We start from the raw sequence: 17,604 nt of genomic DNA, 5'->3' as shown, positions 1-17,604 counted from the left end.
GAAAATCTCAAACACACCCAAACGTTCTTTGAATCATATGTTTGTGTGAACAGTCTATGCAGTGAGTTTTGCAGTGGTTTGGGAAATAAGTGAACCTTAAATTTCCATTTCCCTACATTCTATGCAGCACAAATTAGGTTTCCTCCTAGCAGTTTAATTCTTGTTCTTAAAATAACTCCTTGGAGTAGATTACATTTGTGATCTTTTCTTTGTTTCAACAATAAAGGAAATCATAACAGCTAAAATGTAGTGACCCCTTACCAGGTTCCAGGAGCTACTGCAGGTCTTTTATTTGTATTCATTCATGAGATTCTTAAAATAATCCTATGAGATACTATGATAGGCAGAATAATAACCCTCCCCCGCCAAGGATGTCCACATCTAAAGCCCCAGGGCCTAGGAGTCTGTTATTAGCATGGCAAGTGGTGAAGTAAGGCCGCAGACTCACTGGCCTTGAGATGGAGAGAGTATCCTGGATTATTCAGGTGGGTCCAGCACAATCCTGGGGTCCTTTGGAAGTGAAAGAGGGAGGTAAGAGAGTCCAGAGTCAGAGTCAGAGAGATGTCTGAAGACAGCATGCTGCTGTGAGCTTTGAAGATGGAATAGGGCCAAAAAACAAAAGGCCAACAAAAAATAATAAAACCCCAAACAGATCCTCCCCTAGAGCCTCCAGAAAGGCATGCAGATGTGCCAATTTCAACCCAATGAGACCCATTTTGGATTTCTGACTTTCAGCACTGTAAGTTATGAATGTGTTGCTTTGAGCTACTATATTTTTGGTAATTTGTTACAGTAGGAATGGGAAACTAACAGAGATAGGCACCCTCTTTATTCCTGTTTTATGGAAAGCCAAGGCATAGAGAATGCAAATAATTGATCCTGAGATCACCCAGTGAGTAAATGCACTCTGGCTTTTAACCCCTGGCAAGAAAATAAAAGTCAAGATTGCACCTGGCATCCTCTTTCTCTTCTTAGCATCTATCCACTCCTTAAGTCCCAGCTCCATTGCCACTTTATAGGATAACTTCCTTGACTGTGTTGTCGAGGTTGGATGGTCAAAGGATAAAGTTGTAAGGTAGAAATGCAACTCTCATTTGAAGCATTTATTATGGTTACAGTTTTATATACACACCAGTCCTTTCTGTCTCCACCAGCAAATTGTAAGGTCCATGAGAACAGAGCAGCCACTGTCTGCTGCTGCTCATACCTGTCAAACCCAAGGGCCAGGTGTCACCCAATTGTCTACTGAATTTCTGATGTTTAGGCCACGTATCCATGACAAATTCACTGGAGCATATTGAATTTGTTGAACATGGTCTTTAAGAATGAAATACATTCCAGCAGGATAAAGTAGATTATTGGAAATGAAGTTTGAAATCCTAAATTTATGTCCCTATGTAAGTAAATCAGGTCAGTGAAGCAAAATCTGAGAAACTAAACCAAAGATCCAGAGGAAATTGGTTGAAGCATGGGACGATGCCGTAGTCATAATTAGTTTGCCGAAAGATGCATTTTTGTCCTTGACTGTATTACTCCATTTATTATGTCAAAGCCTGGTACTTGGGGATAAGCTTTAAATATACTGTTCTGGAAAGTAAAGAAACAACAAAAAACAGGTATAACCAGGCTTTTAAAAATATTTGATCATTTTTAAAAGTTAAGGGACTTTTTATGACTACTGATGTGTTCAATCTATGCTTTTTCTAATCATGTAACTATGCATTATTGCTCCTTGGTAATATAATCTTCTTATCTTCAAACTATGGCCTTTCCCAAAACACTCAAATCCACTAAGAGTATAATGTTCTTTATATTTTTAATACATATTTATGTCTTTCTCTATCTCTATATAGTTGAATTTGCTAATTGTTTTTGGTGAAAGTTTCTGCATATGCCACAACATTTGATTTTCTGCTTTTCTTTACCATTATGGTGACTTTACATTTTAAACATTCCTTTAAATTGCATATGCTTTTTCTCTGTTCCATATTATTTCTAAATTTGTATCGCTTGGAAAACTAGAAAGATGCACAATCCTTTGGATGAGCTAATATCAGATGTAATCTGAATTTGGTAAGCCTTGGCCTCAAAGATTTGTGTTGCTAACTACTAGGCCTCTGGTCACATTCAATTAATTCTTATGGAAAAGCCATTCAATTCACCTGTCCATCTTCTGCACCTTTGAAATTCAGCTGAAAAACAACCCACAAGGAAAAATAACTTCTAAAGACTCTCTGTGCTTTTAAGCTCCATATTACTCCATCCACACAAACCATTTAAAATCATATGCCATTATACAAGCTTCTTTACCCTGGGGAACCTTATATTACTATATTCAAGATTCAAACTGCACTAAAATGAATAAAGAACATTAATTCAGGATTTAAAACATTTGTTAAGTTTTTTCTTCCTCATGTACCCATTAAAAAAGATGAAACTGGGCAAACATATTAAAATCCTTCTGATAATAAAGTGTTCTTAAATTAGAGTATTTGTTATAGAATAAGAAGAGAGATCATTTTTATTTCCTTGGAAATAAAAGGAAATAAAAGGGAACATCATATATTTCTCTCTGCCCTGAATTTATTCTCAGGACCCTCGTTGGTGTCTCTCTTCTGGCCACACCCACCCACTCTCTTCTGGCCACCCTACCCCCTTTTGGGGTAGATATGGAACAACTAAGGTAAAATCCTGATTCATTGATTGATTGATTGATTGATTGATTTGAAAGACAGAGACAGAGACAGAGAGAACACACAAGTGGGAGGAACAGAGGGAGAGGGAGGGAGAGAATCTCAAGCAGACTTCAAACTGAGTGCAAAACCTGCATGAGGCTCCATCTTACCATCCCGAGATCACAGCCTGAGCTGAAACCAAGAGCGAGAAGCTTAACCAATGAAAGCCACCCAGGTGACCCAGTAAAACTCTGATTTAAATGGTCACATTGTTGACTGAGTCACCCAGAGGATAATGAACTCTCATCAGCACAGTGACCTTCCGTGGATCTCTGATGCTCTAACTTGGCCAGCCTACCACATAAGACTCCGCCTTTGTAGGACACGCACTAGTTTACAAAATGATTCCATAGAAATAAACATTCTGGTGCTTCCAACAGACAGGATAGATAGTATTTCCCATTTAATAAACCTGGCTCAATGAATCAGCATATCGAGACAGACTTGATACTGACACAGGCTTCTGACTCCAAATCTCAAATTGGTCATTGAATCACAGCAGTTCTCAGACTTTTGGGTGAACAAAAGGCACCCAGGAAAAACCCAAGTTCCTTTGTATGTAGTTAGGCAGAAGAGCAAATACACTGCAGAGGTCAAAGTAATAAAGCAGCGAGTTTCCTTTCTGGCTGAGCCCACATCATCCATCAGAGCAAACTTTTCCTGCAGAAGGCCAGACTGTAAAGACTTCAGGCTTTGTGGGCCATTTATGGTCTCTCCTATACTGTCTTCTTTCTTTTTTGTTTTGTTTTACAGAATTTTACAACTGTGAAAAGTATTCTTAGTTTACAGGCCATACAAAAACAAACCGAGGGCAGGATCTGATCCAGGTACTGCAGTTCAGCAGGGTCCTGGACCTGGCATTTCAGAGCACCAAAGAACGGCTGGTAATGCAGGTGTCCCGGCCATAACTGAAGTTCTCTGGCTCCAAAATGTTTATCATATAAGTGCACATCCTTGGCTCACAGAAGAGATCTTACATCCCTGACTTGCTAGCTACAAGTGGAGGCTATGTCATTGTCCCCTGTCTTTAATTGAAATTAAAGATAAAGCCATGTTAGGGGCACCTAGGTGGCTCAAGTGGTTGAGTGTCTGCCTTTGGCTCAGGGTGTGATCCCGGGGTCCTGGGATCGAGTCCTGCACTGGGGTCCTCAAAGGGAGCCTGCTTCTCCCTCTGCCTATGTCTCTACTCTTTCGTGATGTCTCTCATGAATGAACGAATGAATGAATGAATAAATAAACAAATCTTAAAAAACATAAAAAAAGATAAAGCCATGTTTGACTTGGTGTATACACGAAATCTTTGGCATTCCTAAATTTAAATGGAGTGGTTTCTACTACTTCAGAGATACTCCAAAATTCTCATGGATTTTAAAAATGTTTCACTTTTGAGTTGAAACTTTGACTCTTGCTGTGGTAGCTGATTATACAGCCAGAGAAAGAGACCAGAAGCCTGCCCCGCACTTGCTTCTTGCCCTCCTCTCGTGTCAATTCTACCTTCCAGTTCATGACCAGACAATTACTAATTTTCAGGGGAGGGGGGCAGGAGAGACAGAGGGGAACAGACCTTAAAATGGAAGCCAAAAGCCCCGGAGATAGCAGATCTACATCAGTTAAATTAGGTAGTGTCTGAGACCTTTAATGAAATATGTTATAAAGAAAGCTACAAAAAATAATTGAAGAAAAGATTTGTTACTTCTCTCATCAGAGCAAAATTTTCGAGTGAGAGGTAAATTAGCTTTGAAAGAATTTCTCCTTTTTTTCCCCTAGTTAAACTTGACTGAATTTTAATAAATCACTGTAATAGTCTCAGATATTAGGATTTACGTGTCCCTTGTAAATGCCAAGGACCTAAAATGGTTTATTTTGATATTTATCAAGTCTTTCCCTTTCCACTTTGGACTACGCAGCCAAACTACAGCCAATGCCAGCCCAAAGCTTATCTCTGCATGAATTCAGAACCTGGGCTACAGGAATGAGACTCTTTTGTATACTGACTTCTCAAATGCCAAAGGCTTCTGAAGAGTATCAACATTCACAACCTTGATTTTATTGTCGTAGCTTTCTCCATCTTTAACTTACTCCTGGACATTTAATGAAGAGTTAAGTAGACAGCTTTATCAATGAAGCTCTTGATATCAGTCAATTACTTAAAAATTTCAAAGAATCAATAACACTTGTAATCAGTTTTTAGTCTATAAAAGGAATTGAACTGAGCACCATCAGGGTATAAAGCAGACATAGTTTCTACCTATATGGGGTTTCCAGTCTACTAGTGAGATAAGAAAAAAATAGGACTAGTAAATAAATAATTAAAATTTCAATGAATAGCTCAAGATATGATTAACTGCAAATATACACTGTGATACAGAAAACTAGAAAAGAGATCATTTATTCATTCATCAATCATTTAAATGGTATTTATGTTGTGTCAGGCATTATACCTCCTCTGTAGACTGTTCCTCGGAACTCAGACTTGTATATGAAATTTCCAATTTGAAATCTCCATATATGGACCTGACAGGCACTTCAAACTTAATATGTCTCACAGTGAACTTAGATTCTCTTGCCAAAGTTTCTCCTGCAGTCATCCTCATCTGAATGGCAACTCAGTCCTCTGGTTGTTAAGGCCAAAAAACAAACAAAGCCAAATCAAAATCAAAATACCACATATTCATCCCTGAGTCTTTTCTTGTTCTCATACTTTATGTTGAATCTGTAAGCAAACCCTATTGGCCCTACTTTTGAAATGTATTTGAATCCAACCACTTCTCACAACCTCAACAACTCCCATTCAGGTCTTTTTCTGGGATCACAGTAATACAGCAGGATTAATGGTCTTTCTGGTTCAACCCTGGACCCTCTGCAGCCATAGATCTTGTCACTCTCCCACTGAAGGCCCTCCAAATTAACGAGCTTACAGCTAATAGAGAACTTACTATCTACCAGGCACTGATCTAACCTCTTTGCAAGTATTACTGAATTTTCACAAGAAATTTACACTTTATATACCATTACTTTCTGTATTTTAACAACGGAGAAACAAAGTCACAGGGAGGACAATCGTGTCAAGATCACACAGCATGTAGCAGAGACTGGGGTCCAATCCTGACATTCTGGATCCATGGCCCAGGATCTTGGCTTCTGGGCCGCCTCCCTCTAATGGCTTCTCTTCTCACTCTTGGAAAAAGCTCCCTCCAAGTCTTCATGATGGCCTTCGTTGATCTGCCCCCATTGCTGCAATGACCTTCTCTTTCTACTAACTTCTCTTTGGCTCACTTGGCCACATTGGCCTCTCTACACCCTTAGCTTCTTCCCAGATTAGCAATTTTCATCCTGGCTGGTCCTTCTGCCTAAGACATTTCTCTGCAGAGAGTGGCATGATTTGCTTCCTCACCTCCTTTAGGTCTTTCCCCAAATGTCACTTTTTCAGTCATTGAACATCCCCCTTATTATATTTTACTGATATATCTAGACATGATTGTAAGGACTTAACATGCATTTCACTTCATTAAACCCTCAACACAGCTCTGGGCAGATGGAGCTATTACCCTCATCTTAGCGATGAGAAAAAGATGCATAGAAATGTTGAACAGTGTGGTGAAGATCATGTAGTTGATAAGTGATGAAGTCAAGATTCCAACCCAGAGTCTCTGGCTCCACAGTCAGTAATATCTCTCTCTTTCTTGCTCTCTCTCTCTCTCTTTCCGTCTCCCTTTTCCCCCTCCCTCTCCCTACCCATATCACACACACACACACACACACACACACACACACACACACAGCAATATATAAATTTAATGTCTAACAGGTGATAGAAAAGTGAGAGAGAAAAAAATAATTTTGTTCAGAAGCTTAGAGTCAGAGTAAGATGATGATTAGCTCATCAGTTTAAAGAAGGACAGGATGTGGAGAGTGTAGATGATCAGTTTCCAGAGCCATGTTTCTCTGGGTGTCATCCATGGGGCTCCTCCATCAAAAGTACCTAGAAGTGTTTGCTAAGAGTGCAGATGCCCAGGCTGTACCCCACACCTTTTATATAGAGTCTTTGGGTCCAGGAGCCTAAGGATTGGTTCATACATAAGAATTCCTAGGTGATTTTAAAACACATTAAAGTTTTTGAACTACTATCTTAAAAGATAAAGAATCATTTCTTTATCTTAATTTATATACAAAACATCACAACACTAATATGACATCTCCATAAAAACGAAATTTGGAAAATGTACTTAATGTAAAACTTTACAGCTCAGGGCAAGAATCTTTGATGGATTTGTTCATGGGTACATTCCAAATGCCTAGAACAGTGGCTGGCCCATAGCGGGCCACCAATAAATAGCTGTATGAATGTATGAATTTGGAGTGACCCAGAGGAAACTCTCAAGATGCACAATGATTCTGTATGAACATATCTTATTCTGAGTGGTCCAAAATTTCCATCATACTTCTCATGAAAATTCAGTTTTATCTTTATTTCCTTAGAGGTATGAAGAGAGTGGAAATTATACTGCCTTTTGTAATCCTTGATCTAAATGTGACTTAAGGGTCTGGCATTTAGTAGCTGTGTGATTTGAATAAGATATGCAATGTTTCTGAAGCCCTGGTTCTTCATCAGTAAATTCATCATCATTCCATTTAATGTCCATAAAGGTATCATATAAATTAAAGGGATCTTTGAAAAAATACAGCATTGTTATCTTTTTTTTTTTTTTCAAATTTCTACCTGCCAGGGGATCCGTGGGTGGCTCAGCGGTTTAGCGCCTGCCTTCACCTCAAGGCATGATCCTGGAGTCCCAGGATCCAGTCCTATGTCAGGCTCCCTGCATGGAGCCTGCTTCTCCCTCTGCCTGTGTCTCTGCCTCTCTCTGTGTGTGTTTCTTGTAAATAAATAAATAAAATCTTTCAAAAAAAATTTCTACCTGCCAAATATTATATTCTAAGTGGTAAAATTAGGGAAGGGGAAGGCTGTTTAATGATTGAGATGGCATAAATAATACACATAACTATGGAATGCTACTGTCATTAACAAGAGTCAAACTTGGGGGGGAAAGTCTCAATTCGTTTAGATTTAATTTGTGAAAAACTTATGGGAATAATACGTATGAAATTATTCCCACATTGTATTTCCTCCTAGAGAAAATCATAGCCCAATAGTTCAAGAACTGTATTGCCTTTCGAAAATCAAATATCGATTTGTTGAAGAAGTTGGCATGGAATGGTCTAGCTTAGTATTTTAACACTGAAAGGCACAGCCCAAACCAAATGACTTTCATTTAAAAACTTGTAGTGTAACAGGTATTTTTCATTCATTATTTACTACATCCTTGATATCTGAACATTGGAATCTAAGAGGAAAAAGTCGATTGTACTGAAACCATGCAACATCTCCCCAATTTTTGAAACTTTAGCACACCACCTCCATCCGAACGTGGGATTTCAGTGACTAAGCAGATCTCTCCCTGAAGCTCAAGTAAGAAAAGACGCTACCTTCTACTTTATTCTTGCTGATAAAATAGGTGCATAAAGGAAGCAGTAATGTTGTCTAGTATAACTGAAGCACAGACAGAAATGTAATGTGGCCAATGGCAAGAAATAGCATTCTAAAACACCATGCATTCCACAAAATTCTCAAAAACTTTATTCTGATTTTGTGCCTAAGTTAAGCATTTTGTAAAGGCACTTCCACAGCCGGGTCAGAAACAAAAACTCCAAAAGCCTTGAAGCTAGATATTTAACTACCAACATCCACACAACTTGATTGGTTACATGTGATCTAAAACTATGTCTGGAGCTCTTCTTTCCAACTAGAGTTACAAAATAAAATCCACTGAGTTAAACCAAACTCCCCAAGTTTTCTCTTTTTTCTCTGCACAAAAGTGAATAACAGCATACAAAATGCTAGGCAGAAGAGAATTTCAAATAGACTAATAAACTGCACATTTCGTGACAGATCTAAGAGAAAGATAATCAGCTCTGAATGATAGAAGTAGTTTTAAACGTTTCCCCCACGTTGTAAAGCACAGTAGTAAACTCTAGGTCACACATTTCTTTATCTCAGGCTGAACACCCCCAAACCCTAAATTGCAACCTCATTTCTATAATAACAGTTCAATCAACCGAGGCTGCTTTGCCACAAATACCATACCATGATGATGAGGGTTCTCGGTCTACTCATTTCATCGTCACTTTCCAGAGGCAAAATTTCGTGGGATGGTTCCTCTTGGCGTCGTCTACAAATGTGTGGACAGCTCCTCTGGACCACAGAACGAAAAGCTTGAAGCAGAACAATGCTGGCAGTGCAGCCCATTGCTGCATCCTGGAGCCTACAAAATAACTTCTATGTGGATGCTATGTTTGAAAAACAGTGGCTCCTTGTCCCTGAAAACAGCCTACATTGCAGCTGCAGCCAGCTCACTCTCCAATCACTTCCTTGAGCTCTGATCATCTGATCGCCGCCAAATAGCTTGGATGCAGAGATGGGAAAGATTTGATCCACTGAAACCGAACACACTCGGGAATATTAGAGCATTTCGCCCAGAGACTTATTTCTCAGTTCATTTCAGGAACACATTTCCTGTTCGTTGCAATGATTCTCCTCGATCCTCGTCTCAGAGCTCTGCATAAAATATCCCTTTTTCACTCCTGCACTCAATCACTCTTTTTTCAGACTAAACAACTGGAAATCGAACTCCACATTGACATTTTTCCAAGGCAAAGGAGTGTCCCATAAAGAGGGAAAATGATTGTTTTCTTTGTCAAGGTGGGCACTGCTGAAGGGGAATTTTGCTAAGTAACTGGGGTTTCACTTTTCACAGCTCCGAACTTCCAGAAATGAAACTGGCTCATCCGAAATGCGGAGCCCGCTGAATCAAAACGACTGATCAAAAGCTCGTACGCGTTAGCCAAACCCACGTGAGTGACACCAGCGTTGGCCCTGCGAGTTCCTTTCAATGGTGTGGTTGTTCTGTTCCCACACACGCAGTTCTGCAGCCTAATACATTTTTATATTTACATAGGCGGCTGGTGGGGCTGAAAACCTCTCCATCACTGAGGTCACTTGGCGAGTTCTGCTGCCCTGACCTCTTAGAAAAGGCAGTTGCAAAAGCATCCTCACATCCTATCAGGGAGAATTCAAGGCTCCGGGAAGGACATTGGGGTCTTCGGTAGCTAAGAGTCTAGTATTCCCTGACTCCTGCGAGACTAGTCACTTCGGAGGGAACCCAAGAGATGCTTCGAAGTCACATGGCCTGCTTGGCCTGGCTTCAAGATCTAATGGTCTATTGTAAGAGAATAGGGCAACAGGGGATGCTGCTTGCACTAAAAATATCTCGCAGCAAATGGCTTTTGCTTACAAATGAGGAAAGTATGAAATCCCCAGTAGGATTTTCAATGTCGGGATCTTTTGGTCAAGCTAATCCTTCCAGTGTAACTCGCAGGGATTCAAAGTAAAAAAAATGTTTTCTTTGGTTTCTGGGCTCCTCAGTGCAAAGGGTGCTGCAGGAAGTTTGAAGTCGGGTTTGTTTTGCTGTGAGGTGTGGCCACTCCAGCTCCAGGGAAGTTGCTTTCACAGAAGCGTCTAGCATGATGCTCAATTAGGCATTAATTGCTCAGTGATCTGTCACAACACAGCATTATTTAATTGGTACGTTTGCCAGAGACGTAAAACATTTTTTTTTCCTACTAAGAGGTGCTGGCTGCCAGTAGTTCTCCATCTCTCTCTGTTTTGAGCAAACATATTTTAGTGCTGCTGGAAAAAGAAGAAAAAAATGCTAATGGTGCTGGCAAGTCCCCTAACCCCTCCGGACCTTTGTCAGAGTGCCCGGGTGCTAATCTAAACCATTTTTACTCCAAACAACTGGGACATTTATTGAAGAGAAGCTACAATTTAGCCTGTCTGGCTTGTGTGCATTGAAAAAAAAAAGATCTATATAGGTATCTCTCTCTATATGGTGTCCACCAGAGGAAAAGCACAGTGTCCTTCCATGATTGTGAATGTGTCTTTCCAAATAGGATTGCTCCTCCAGGCTTCTTGTGTCCCTGTGTGGCTGCGACCCACCAACACCCATCTGCATGACATAAGACCGTCCAGTCTGTCCCCTTAGGGCTGGTCATCTGCCCAGGAACAAACAGGTTGGATGCATCAAGGCACATACTGAAGGTCTTCAATCATTCCAGCAGCTATGGTAGGCAGTGGAAATGGTATCCTCCATAGTATACCATGGGCTTGGCGGGGATGAGGTAGTCCATGTCCCAGACTCTTATCTAGGCACCTGTCTCTCTATCTGGCTCACTTCTAGGGTGGCTTTTGGAATCACATGTTTTGGCAGTTGCCAACGTCTTGGGGGAAACAAATGAGATGCTTTCTAGCTATTAGAGTCCTGTTTTCATTGATCCCCTTGTTGCCTCTGAGGGACTCACCCCTATTATTGATGGACTGCTGTGGGACTTTCAATCTTCTCTGTCTTGCTTTGTCTTTCAAGTTCCATCATCAGAGAAAAGGAACCTCTGAAAATTAGTTTCTTGGGAATTCAATACGCACTACAGTTACCCAATGAACAAGAGACCATCAGGACAAGAAACAAGGAATAATATAGACCTATAAGCTCAACATTTTCTTATGAAACATTGTAAATGGGTAGCAAAGTTGCCAGAAAGGGGTTGAATTCTGAGGTCTAAGTTTTACACAGTAAATTAAGTAGGGGGTGGGGTGGGCCGGAAGGAGACAGAAATGAACTTGAAAACTGGACTCTCTCTCTCATACTTAGCATACATGTTTATACACAGGAAGTATATACTTTTAAAGATTTATTTATTTGAGAGAGAGAACGTGCATGCATGCATGTGAGGGGAGGGAGGGACAGCGAGGGAGGGACAAGCAGATTCCCTGCTGAGCTTGGAGCCCAGGGGAAGGCTTGATCTCAGGACCCTGAGATCATGACCTGAGCTGAAATCAAGAGTCGGATGCTTAACCGACTAAGCCACCCAGGCGCCTCTATACACAGGAAATATTTAAAAATAAGGTGGAAATCCTTTACAGATGTCTGCTATTTTCATTTGAAGTATTAATAAGACAAATCATTAATTTGGCTGTCAAGCATCAAATGTGGATGGCCTCACTTGGTTGATAACTTTTGGAGATGCTCTTTGGTTTCATCTACCTCCTTCTCCTAGCAGGGTTTTATTTTATGATTCACTAAGATGTCACTTAAATATAAAATGCTGCAAGCAAGATTTTTAACTGATTGTCATCGATATGGAAATAACGTCACTAATGTCTGTAAGATTAAATTTTCCAAAGAAGTGGTGGGAACTAGATTTCACTCTGAGTTATTAAATGCATGCACACACACACATACATAAAATATCATATATATATATATATATATATACACACATAAGTTGTTTTAAATATGTGTTCATTCATTTAGTACTTATGAAACCTTAAATGCATGTATAGTGAAAAGTTTCCTTGCTTCAAAGCAGAGATGGCCACATAGCTTAGATATAAAGTAGACTTAATGTAGATAAGAAGTGGAAGGGAGATGGGAGGGAGGGATTACTGATATGTCAGAGTTATACGTGACAGAGAGTTAAATGTAAGAAGAAAAAGTAAGTAGTTTTGGAGAATAAACAATGTGTGTGTGTGAGAGAGAGAGAGAGAGAGAGAGAGAGAGAGAGAGAAGGGAACCAAAAGGAGGAGTAAATGAAGGAGCAGAAGTAAAAACATCTCCAAAATATCCCTGAACACTAGGATCACTCTTGCTCTTGTCTGGGAGAGCTGCTTACCCAGCCACGCATCTCTTTTTAAAAAGTCCTGGCAAATGAATTTCATTTTTAGAGCTCTTTTCGAAAATATTTTGGACTAGGTAAGAATCATTTGATTCTGGATGTTGATCTTTCTGCCATTGGAAGCAAACATCCAAAGATCTTTCTACAACGGGAAAGGAAAATCCATATTTAATTTAAATAAATGGTGCCTACTGAAAGTGTTGGACTTTCCCAGCTTTGTTAAATTATGCAAGAGCTATATGTCTAAATGTATCTTGAGATGTAGACTGGGTTGAACTGGACTGTGTTTAGGCACCCGTGGAGGTGAACTGCACGTTTTTCCACCCAAAAGACCTGTCCATATGCCCAGAGACCTCTGAGTCTCCTCATGCTCAGTGACAGATCCACTTGGAGGGGGTGAGATTGTCTGCCACCTTCCCATGTCAAGGTCACTCTTGCTGATAGTAATATGTTATCTTACAAAATCAAACATAAGCTCAGATGGAAATACTTTAACTGGGAAGTGAAGGTCAGTCTTACTGCTTCTTGGATACCTCAGATGCTGCCTGGCTTCGTGTTCAACCTGCGGTGAGTGGCCGGTCACTGTGTAAAGAGGTGAATAGGGCCATGGTGAGAACTCACCTATGAAGAGAAATGTGTGAAGAGAAATGTGTGGCTGGGATTTTGGGAGTAGAAGGCCTTGCCCAGAAAACCACGTTCTAACAATGAAGTTTCAAGTAAATCGTCATCTCCCCATAGAAAGGTACTCAACTCCCCACTGCAGGCTCAATTAACCCCACTTGTCTGCCTGCATCCAAATGCAAAGAAAGGTTCAGAAGCCACTTAGGATCTGCTTCTCATTGCATCTGCATGTCCTAGACCAGTAGAACATGGTTTCCACCATATTTGGAGTCCGGGTGGCCTGACTTCAAATTCAAGAGTTTGGATGAAGGATGTTTGTGGCCTTGTCTTCTTCCCCAAGTCCAAGTGAAATGACAACAAGGCAGTATAAGAGGGAATATATTGATTACAAGAGTGAGAAAAAAAGGCGGGGATAGGGGCCACGTTCAGTAGATGAGAGTTTTCTGGAAATATTTCTGAAATATTAAAAGCGAATGTGGTCACACTGATCAATAACCAAAAAATGAAGGATTAGCATCAACATACACAGCAGGAGAAAGCTCTGGAAAGAGGAACTGATGTCCTCAGCAGAGCTCAAGAGGAATTCCAAACTTGAGGAAAGGAGTTACTGGACGTGAGGAAGTAATGAATCCCCATGCCCCCCGCCCCCCCATCCCCGGCATGAACAGAACCCTAGAGCGTCCGACTGCAGCTCTCAGAAGAAGGGCAAATGCTGCCCAGAATGCCCAGCACGGGTGTCAGGCCCTCAGAGGAACACCCTCATCACTTGGCATCAGTTGGTGGAGGGGGGCGTGTCTCCAGCCTGCCCACCTGGTTCACACGCCCCGAAACAAGGGCTGCCATTGGCACACCTGTCAACCTCAGGGCCCACCGGTCAGTGGTCAGTCTGATCAAGTGAAGAGGAAGACCTTGAACACTCTTCCTCCCCTGCCTCCACAGCCACAACGCAGAACACTCTGGCTGCCCAAACTAAGGAGATCCCTTCTTATATTTGGGTCAATTTATGGAGACCCTGCGAGCGTGCATACTGAGCAACATGCCCCACGTCTAACGGTCCTCCTCCTGGTGGCAGCCTAGTGGAAGAGGCAGCCGGTGGAAGGAAGAAAGGCTCACGATGAGCTCTGGAGTCAGACTGCAGCTGCGGTCAAGGCTCTGCCAGGGGGAAGCTGTGTGACTGTGAGCAAGCCGCTTAACCTCTCTGAGCCTCAATAGAATCCACTATAAAATGGAGCTAATCTGGGGGATCCCTGGGTGGCGCAGTGGCTTAGCGCCTGCCTTTGGCCCAGGGCGTGATCCTGGAGTCCCGGGATCGAGTCCCACGTCGGGCTCCCTGCATGGAGCCTGCTTCTCCCTCTGCCTGTGCCTCTGCCTCTCTCTGTGTCTGTCTCTTATGAATAAATAAATAAAATCTTAAAAAACAAAACACAACACTGCCTTGAGAAGCCTTGCCTCACAGCCCTGAACCTCAATCCTTATTGCTGCATCCTGTGGGTTTCCTTTCTAACACACAAGCCAAAATTATATTCTGATGGTTTAACTTTTTTTTTTAAGATTTTATTTATTTGTTCATTCATAAAAGATACAGAGAGAGAGGCAGAGACACAGGCAGAAGGAGAAGCAGGCTCCATGCAGGGAGCCCGACATGGGACTCATCCCAGGACTCCAGGATCAAGCCCTGGGCCAAAGGCAGGTGCTAAACCACTGAGCCACCCAGGGGTTTAACTTTTAAGTGATGTCTCCCCTCACTGTAAGAGCTGGGGCTGTACTTACCTGGCTCACTATATGCCTGGCACCTACCATGAAATGAATAATAGTAATGATGATGACAATGATACTACTAATAAAGCAAGCCCTTCCACAGCATTTACTACATGCCAGGCATAGTTCTAATGAATATTTACATTATTGTTTTATCTACACCTCACCCTACAGGGTAGCGCTCTGAGCATCTGCATTTTACAGCTAAGGAAACTGAGGCACAGACAAGTTAAATGACTTGGTCAGAGAATCACAGGTAGTCATGTGGTAGAACTAGAATTTGAGGTTAGCCAGTCTGGCTCCCGAGTCTGACTTTTTAACCAATCCAAATACCTCATTTGTGCCAAGTAAACCTTGTGTCTTCCAAAGGTAGAAAATACCAGAAAAAATCTTTAGCCTATGGCACGGTGCAGTGAGGCAACCCTGGAAAATCCCCCTGGAGCATCGGTATGTTTCTCACAGGAAAATTTGTGATGCTTCCCTGGCTGACACTTTCAGAGAGTAGCTAGTTGTTTTAGAAGATTGTTTTGGGGTGATCATTTAAATTGCATTTTGATGGGAATTCAAAACAGTTTTAAATGTAATGAATTTGATTAAAAAATTTTTTTAACGTATTGATCGTATGAAGTGTTCATTGGCAGAAATAACTCATCTATCTAAACTGGCTGTAAAAGCCTATAGCTGTGATATGGAAACGCGATTGGGTCCTTCTGTAACATTTGATGCAACATCTGCCTTCCATGATGTAAGACATTGGTTAGCACTAAAATGCCCCCCAGAAAAGGGGGCCACTTTATGTCCAACAAGAATGAGGTCATCACCCCAAAGGTATCCTTTGTGCCTGGATATGTCAAAGAGGAAGGCGGCTGCCGCTCATTCTCGAATCTGATGGAGGCTGACAGCCTGGATACATCGCCGCAACACCGGGAACCAGCCACCTGCTGTTTTGGGCTGGCATGAGAATCTGGGGTGACTATCAAGGAGGCAGGAGGGGCTGCCTCAAGATCTTTGTTGCACCTTCCCCACCACCAGAGTTCATCCATGCAGACTCATGGAGAGAGCCTTGGAGGCCCAGATGGGGGGTAGAAAGCCCCATGTGCTACTTAGGCTGTAGCTTACCCTTTTCACAGGGACTCAGTGAGTTGTGGAACGAATAAATCAATCAATAGGAAGTGATAAAAATCAACTTCCCCCTCTTCCTGCTCATCATCATCATCACTATCATCACTAAAATCTGAATCCTGTTGGGCTTCTCTGTAAAATTTCCAGAGGCTCATCAATTGTTCCAAAGTGATAGTGACTGCAAAGGAGGAGAACCCCCATTAGATTAAAGGCAACTGCAGATGTACCCCTGGCCCCCCCACCCCAGGCTGAGGAAAACCAGGTCAATGGGCTTGGCCATGTTCCAGGGCAGGGATTAGTTAGAATCTTTTTCCTTGCATCATTTCCAGACAGCTAAGTCCCCTCAGGCACATAAACTCAGAGGGCCGGGGGTGGGGGGGGGGTGGAGGGGGGCATTAATCAGTGCTTTCTTAGCTAAAAAAGTGGAAAACACAACCCAGTGACGTGATTCTCCCTGAGGCCTTTCTCAGCTTGTACCTCTGCATTTCCTGGTGCTACTTCTCCTCCAGAACGTAGGGTATGAGTCTATTTTGATAGTGATCCATGCCCTTTTTCTCCCACATCTGTGCTTTGTAGGGTTCGCTTCTTTCAGCGTCTTGCTCTTCATTCTCACTTAATTAGAGTGGCCTCCTCTTGCAGGAAGCATCTTTCCCACATACTGACTGACATTTATTGAGTTGTGCAATTAATTACTTAACAAGTATGCTGTTCTTCCATTTTAAAAATCCAGGAGCTGTTGCCAAGTCCCTCTTTATCCTCTCTTTCCTACCTTTGGCACTGGTGCAGCCCAAAGCAGATGACTTTGTTGGTACATTGAGATGCATCAGGAAGCTTTCTTTCTGCGCTCTCTAAGGCAGCCTTCTCATCAGCAGCCTTCTGCAGAATGCATGGGTCATTTAAATGTGCCATTAATATCATACCTTATATTTCTTTTATGTTTGATTGAACTCTTCTTAGGTCAGAATAAACCGTTCGTATCCTTAATAGAAGGAAGTGCAGGGCAGGGGCTAGGCCAAGGCCCAGGAAGCCCTCTGTCAAGTCCAAATCCCAGTTGAGCCACTTACTACCTTTGTGCCTTTAAGCAACATGTTAAGCCTCAGTTTTCTCTTCTGTTAAATGGATGAGTATTCGTGAGGATCTAATGTCCATGTCAGGGCTTGGCACAGTATAAGACACATGGTAAATCTTCAGGGCATGTCAGTTGGCTATCACTAGGGAGAAAAAGATTTTAAGACACTGTTGCTTTCTTCCCTGCTCTTTCCACAAATTGTATTTAAAAAAAAAAACAAAAAAGTCGGTCTCCTGACTCTTTCCTGCTCAGGGACACACAATGTTCCCTGAGTGATGGAGGAACGGGGGCGGTGCATATGTCTCCTCTGTGCTTTGAAGTTAGCTCCCATGATAACACGAGACAATTCCCATAACCCCTTCTCAGTCCCTTCCATTGAATAAACAAATTTGAAATAATATATTAATACCTCACTCACTCAGAGGCCATTCATTTTACAACCTCAACTATTCTGATCACGGCCAAGTCCTAAGAAGTAACAACAAAAGACTTTTGCAGGGCCAGGAAGAGATG

General features: G+C 41.8%; 1 protein-coding gene across 11 annotated transcripts in view; it reads right to left on the bottom strand.

Annotated features, from left to right (window-relative positions):
- The window catches only part of DOCK10 (dedicator of cytokinesis 10), a 260,880-nt gene that overhangs the window by 189,745 nt on the left and 53,531 nt on the right, over window positions 1-17,604 (bottom strand). For 4 of the 11 annotated variants that reach the window (XM_041766378.1, XM_041766390.1, XM_041766391.1 and 1 more), the window contains exon 1: window positions 8,878-9,136. The exons of 3 other annotated variants lie outside the window; for them this stretch is intronic. In XM_041766378.1, the coding sequence (XP_041622312.1) occupies window positions 8,878-9,039 (162 nt within the window). In that variant the 5' untranslated portion in view covers window positions 9,040-9,136. Of the gene's footprint in view, window positions 1-8,877; window positions 9,142-17,604 lie in introns of those variants that run through there. 4 more of the 11 variants (XM_041766392.1, XM_041766380.1, XM_041766381.1 and 1 more) reach the window with 4 other exon arrangements.

Source organism: Vulpes lagopus, chromosome 8, assembly GCF_018345385.1.
Source record: "Vulpes lagopus strain Blue_001 chromosome 8, ASM1834538v1, whole genome shotgun sequence".
In the NCBI taxonomy this organism is placed as follows: Eukaryota; Metazoa; Chordata; class Mammalia; order Carnivora; family Canidae; genus Vulpes; species Vulpes lagopus.
The sequence above is the reverse complement of the archived record's forward strand: the minus strand, read 5'-3'. Positions and strand labels throughout refer to the sequence as shown.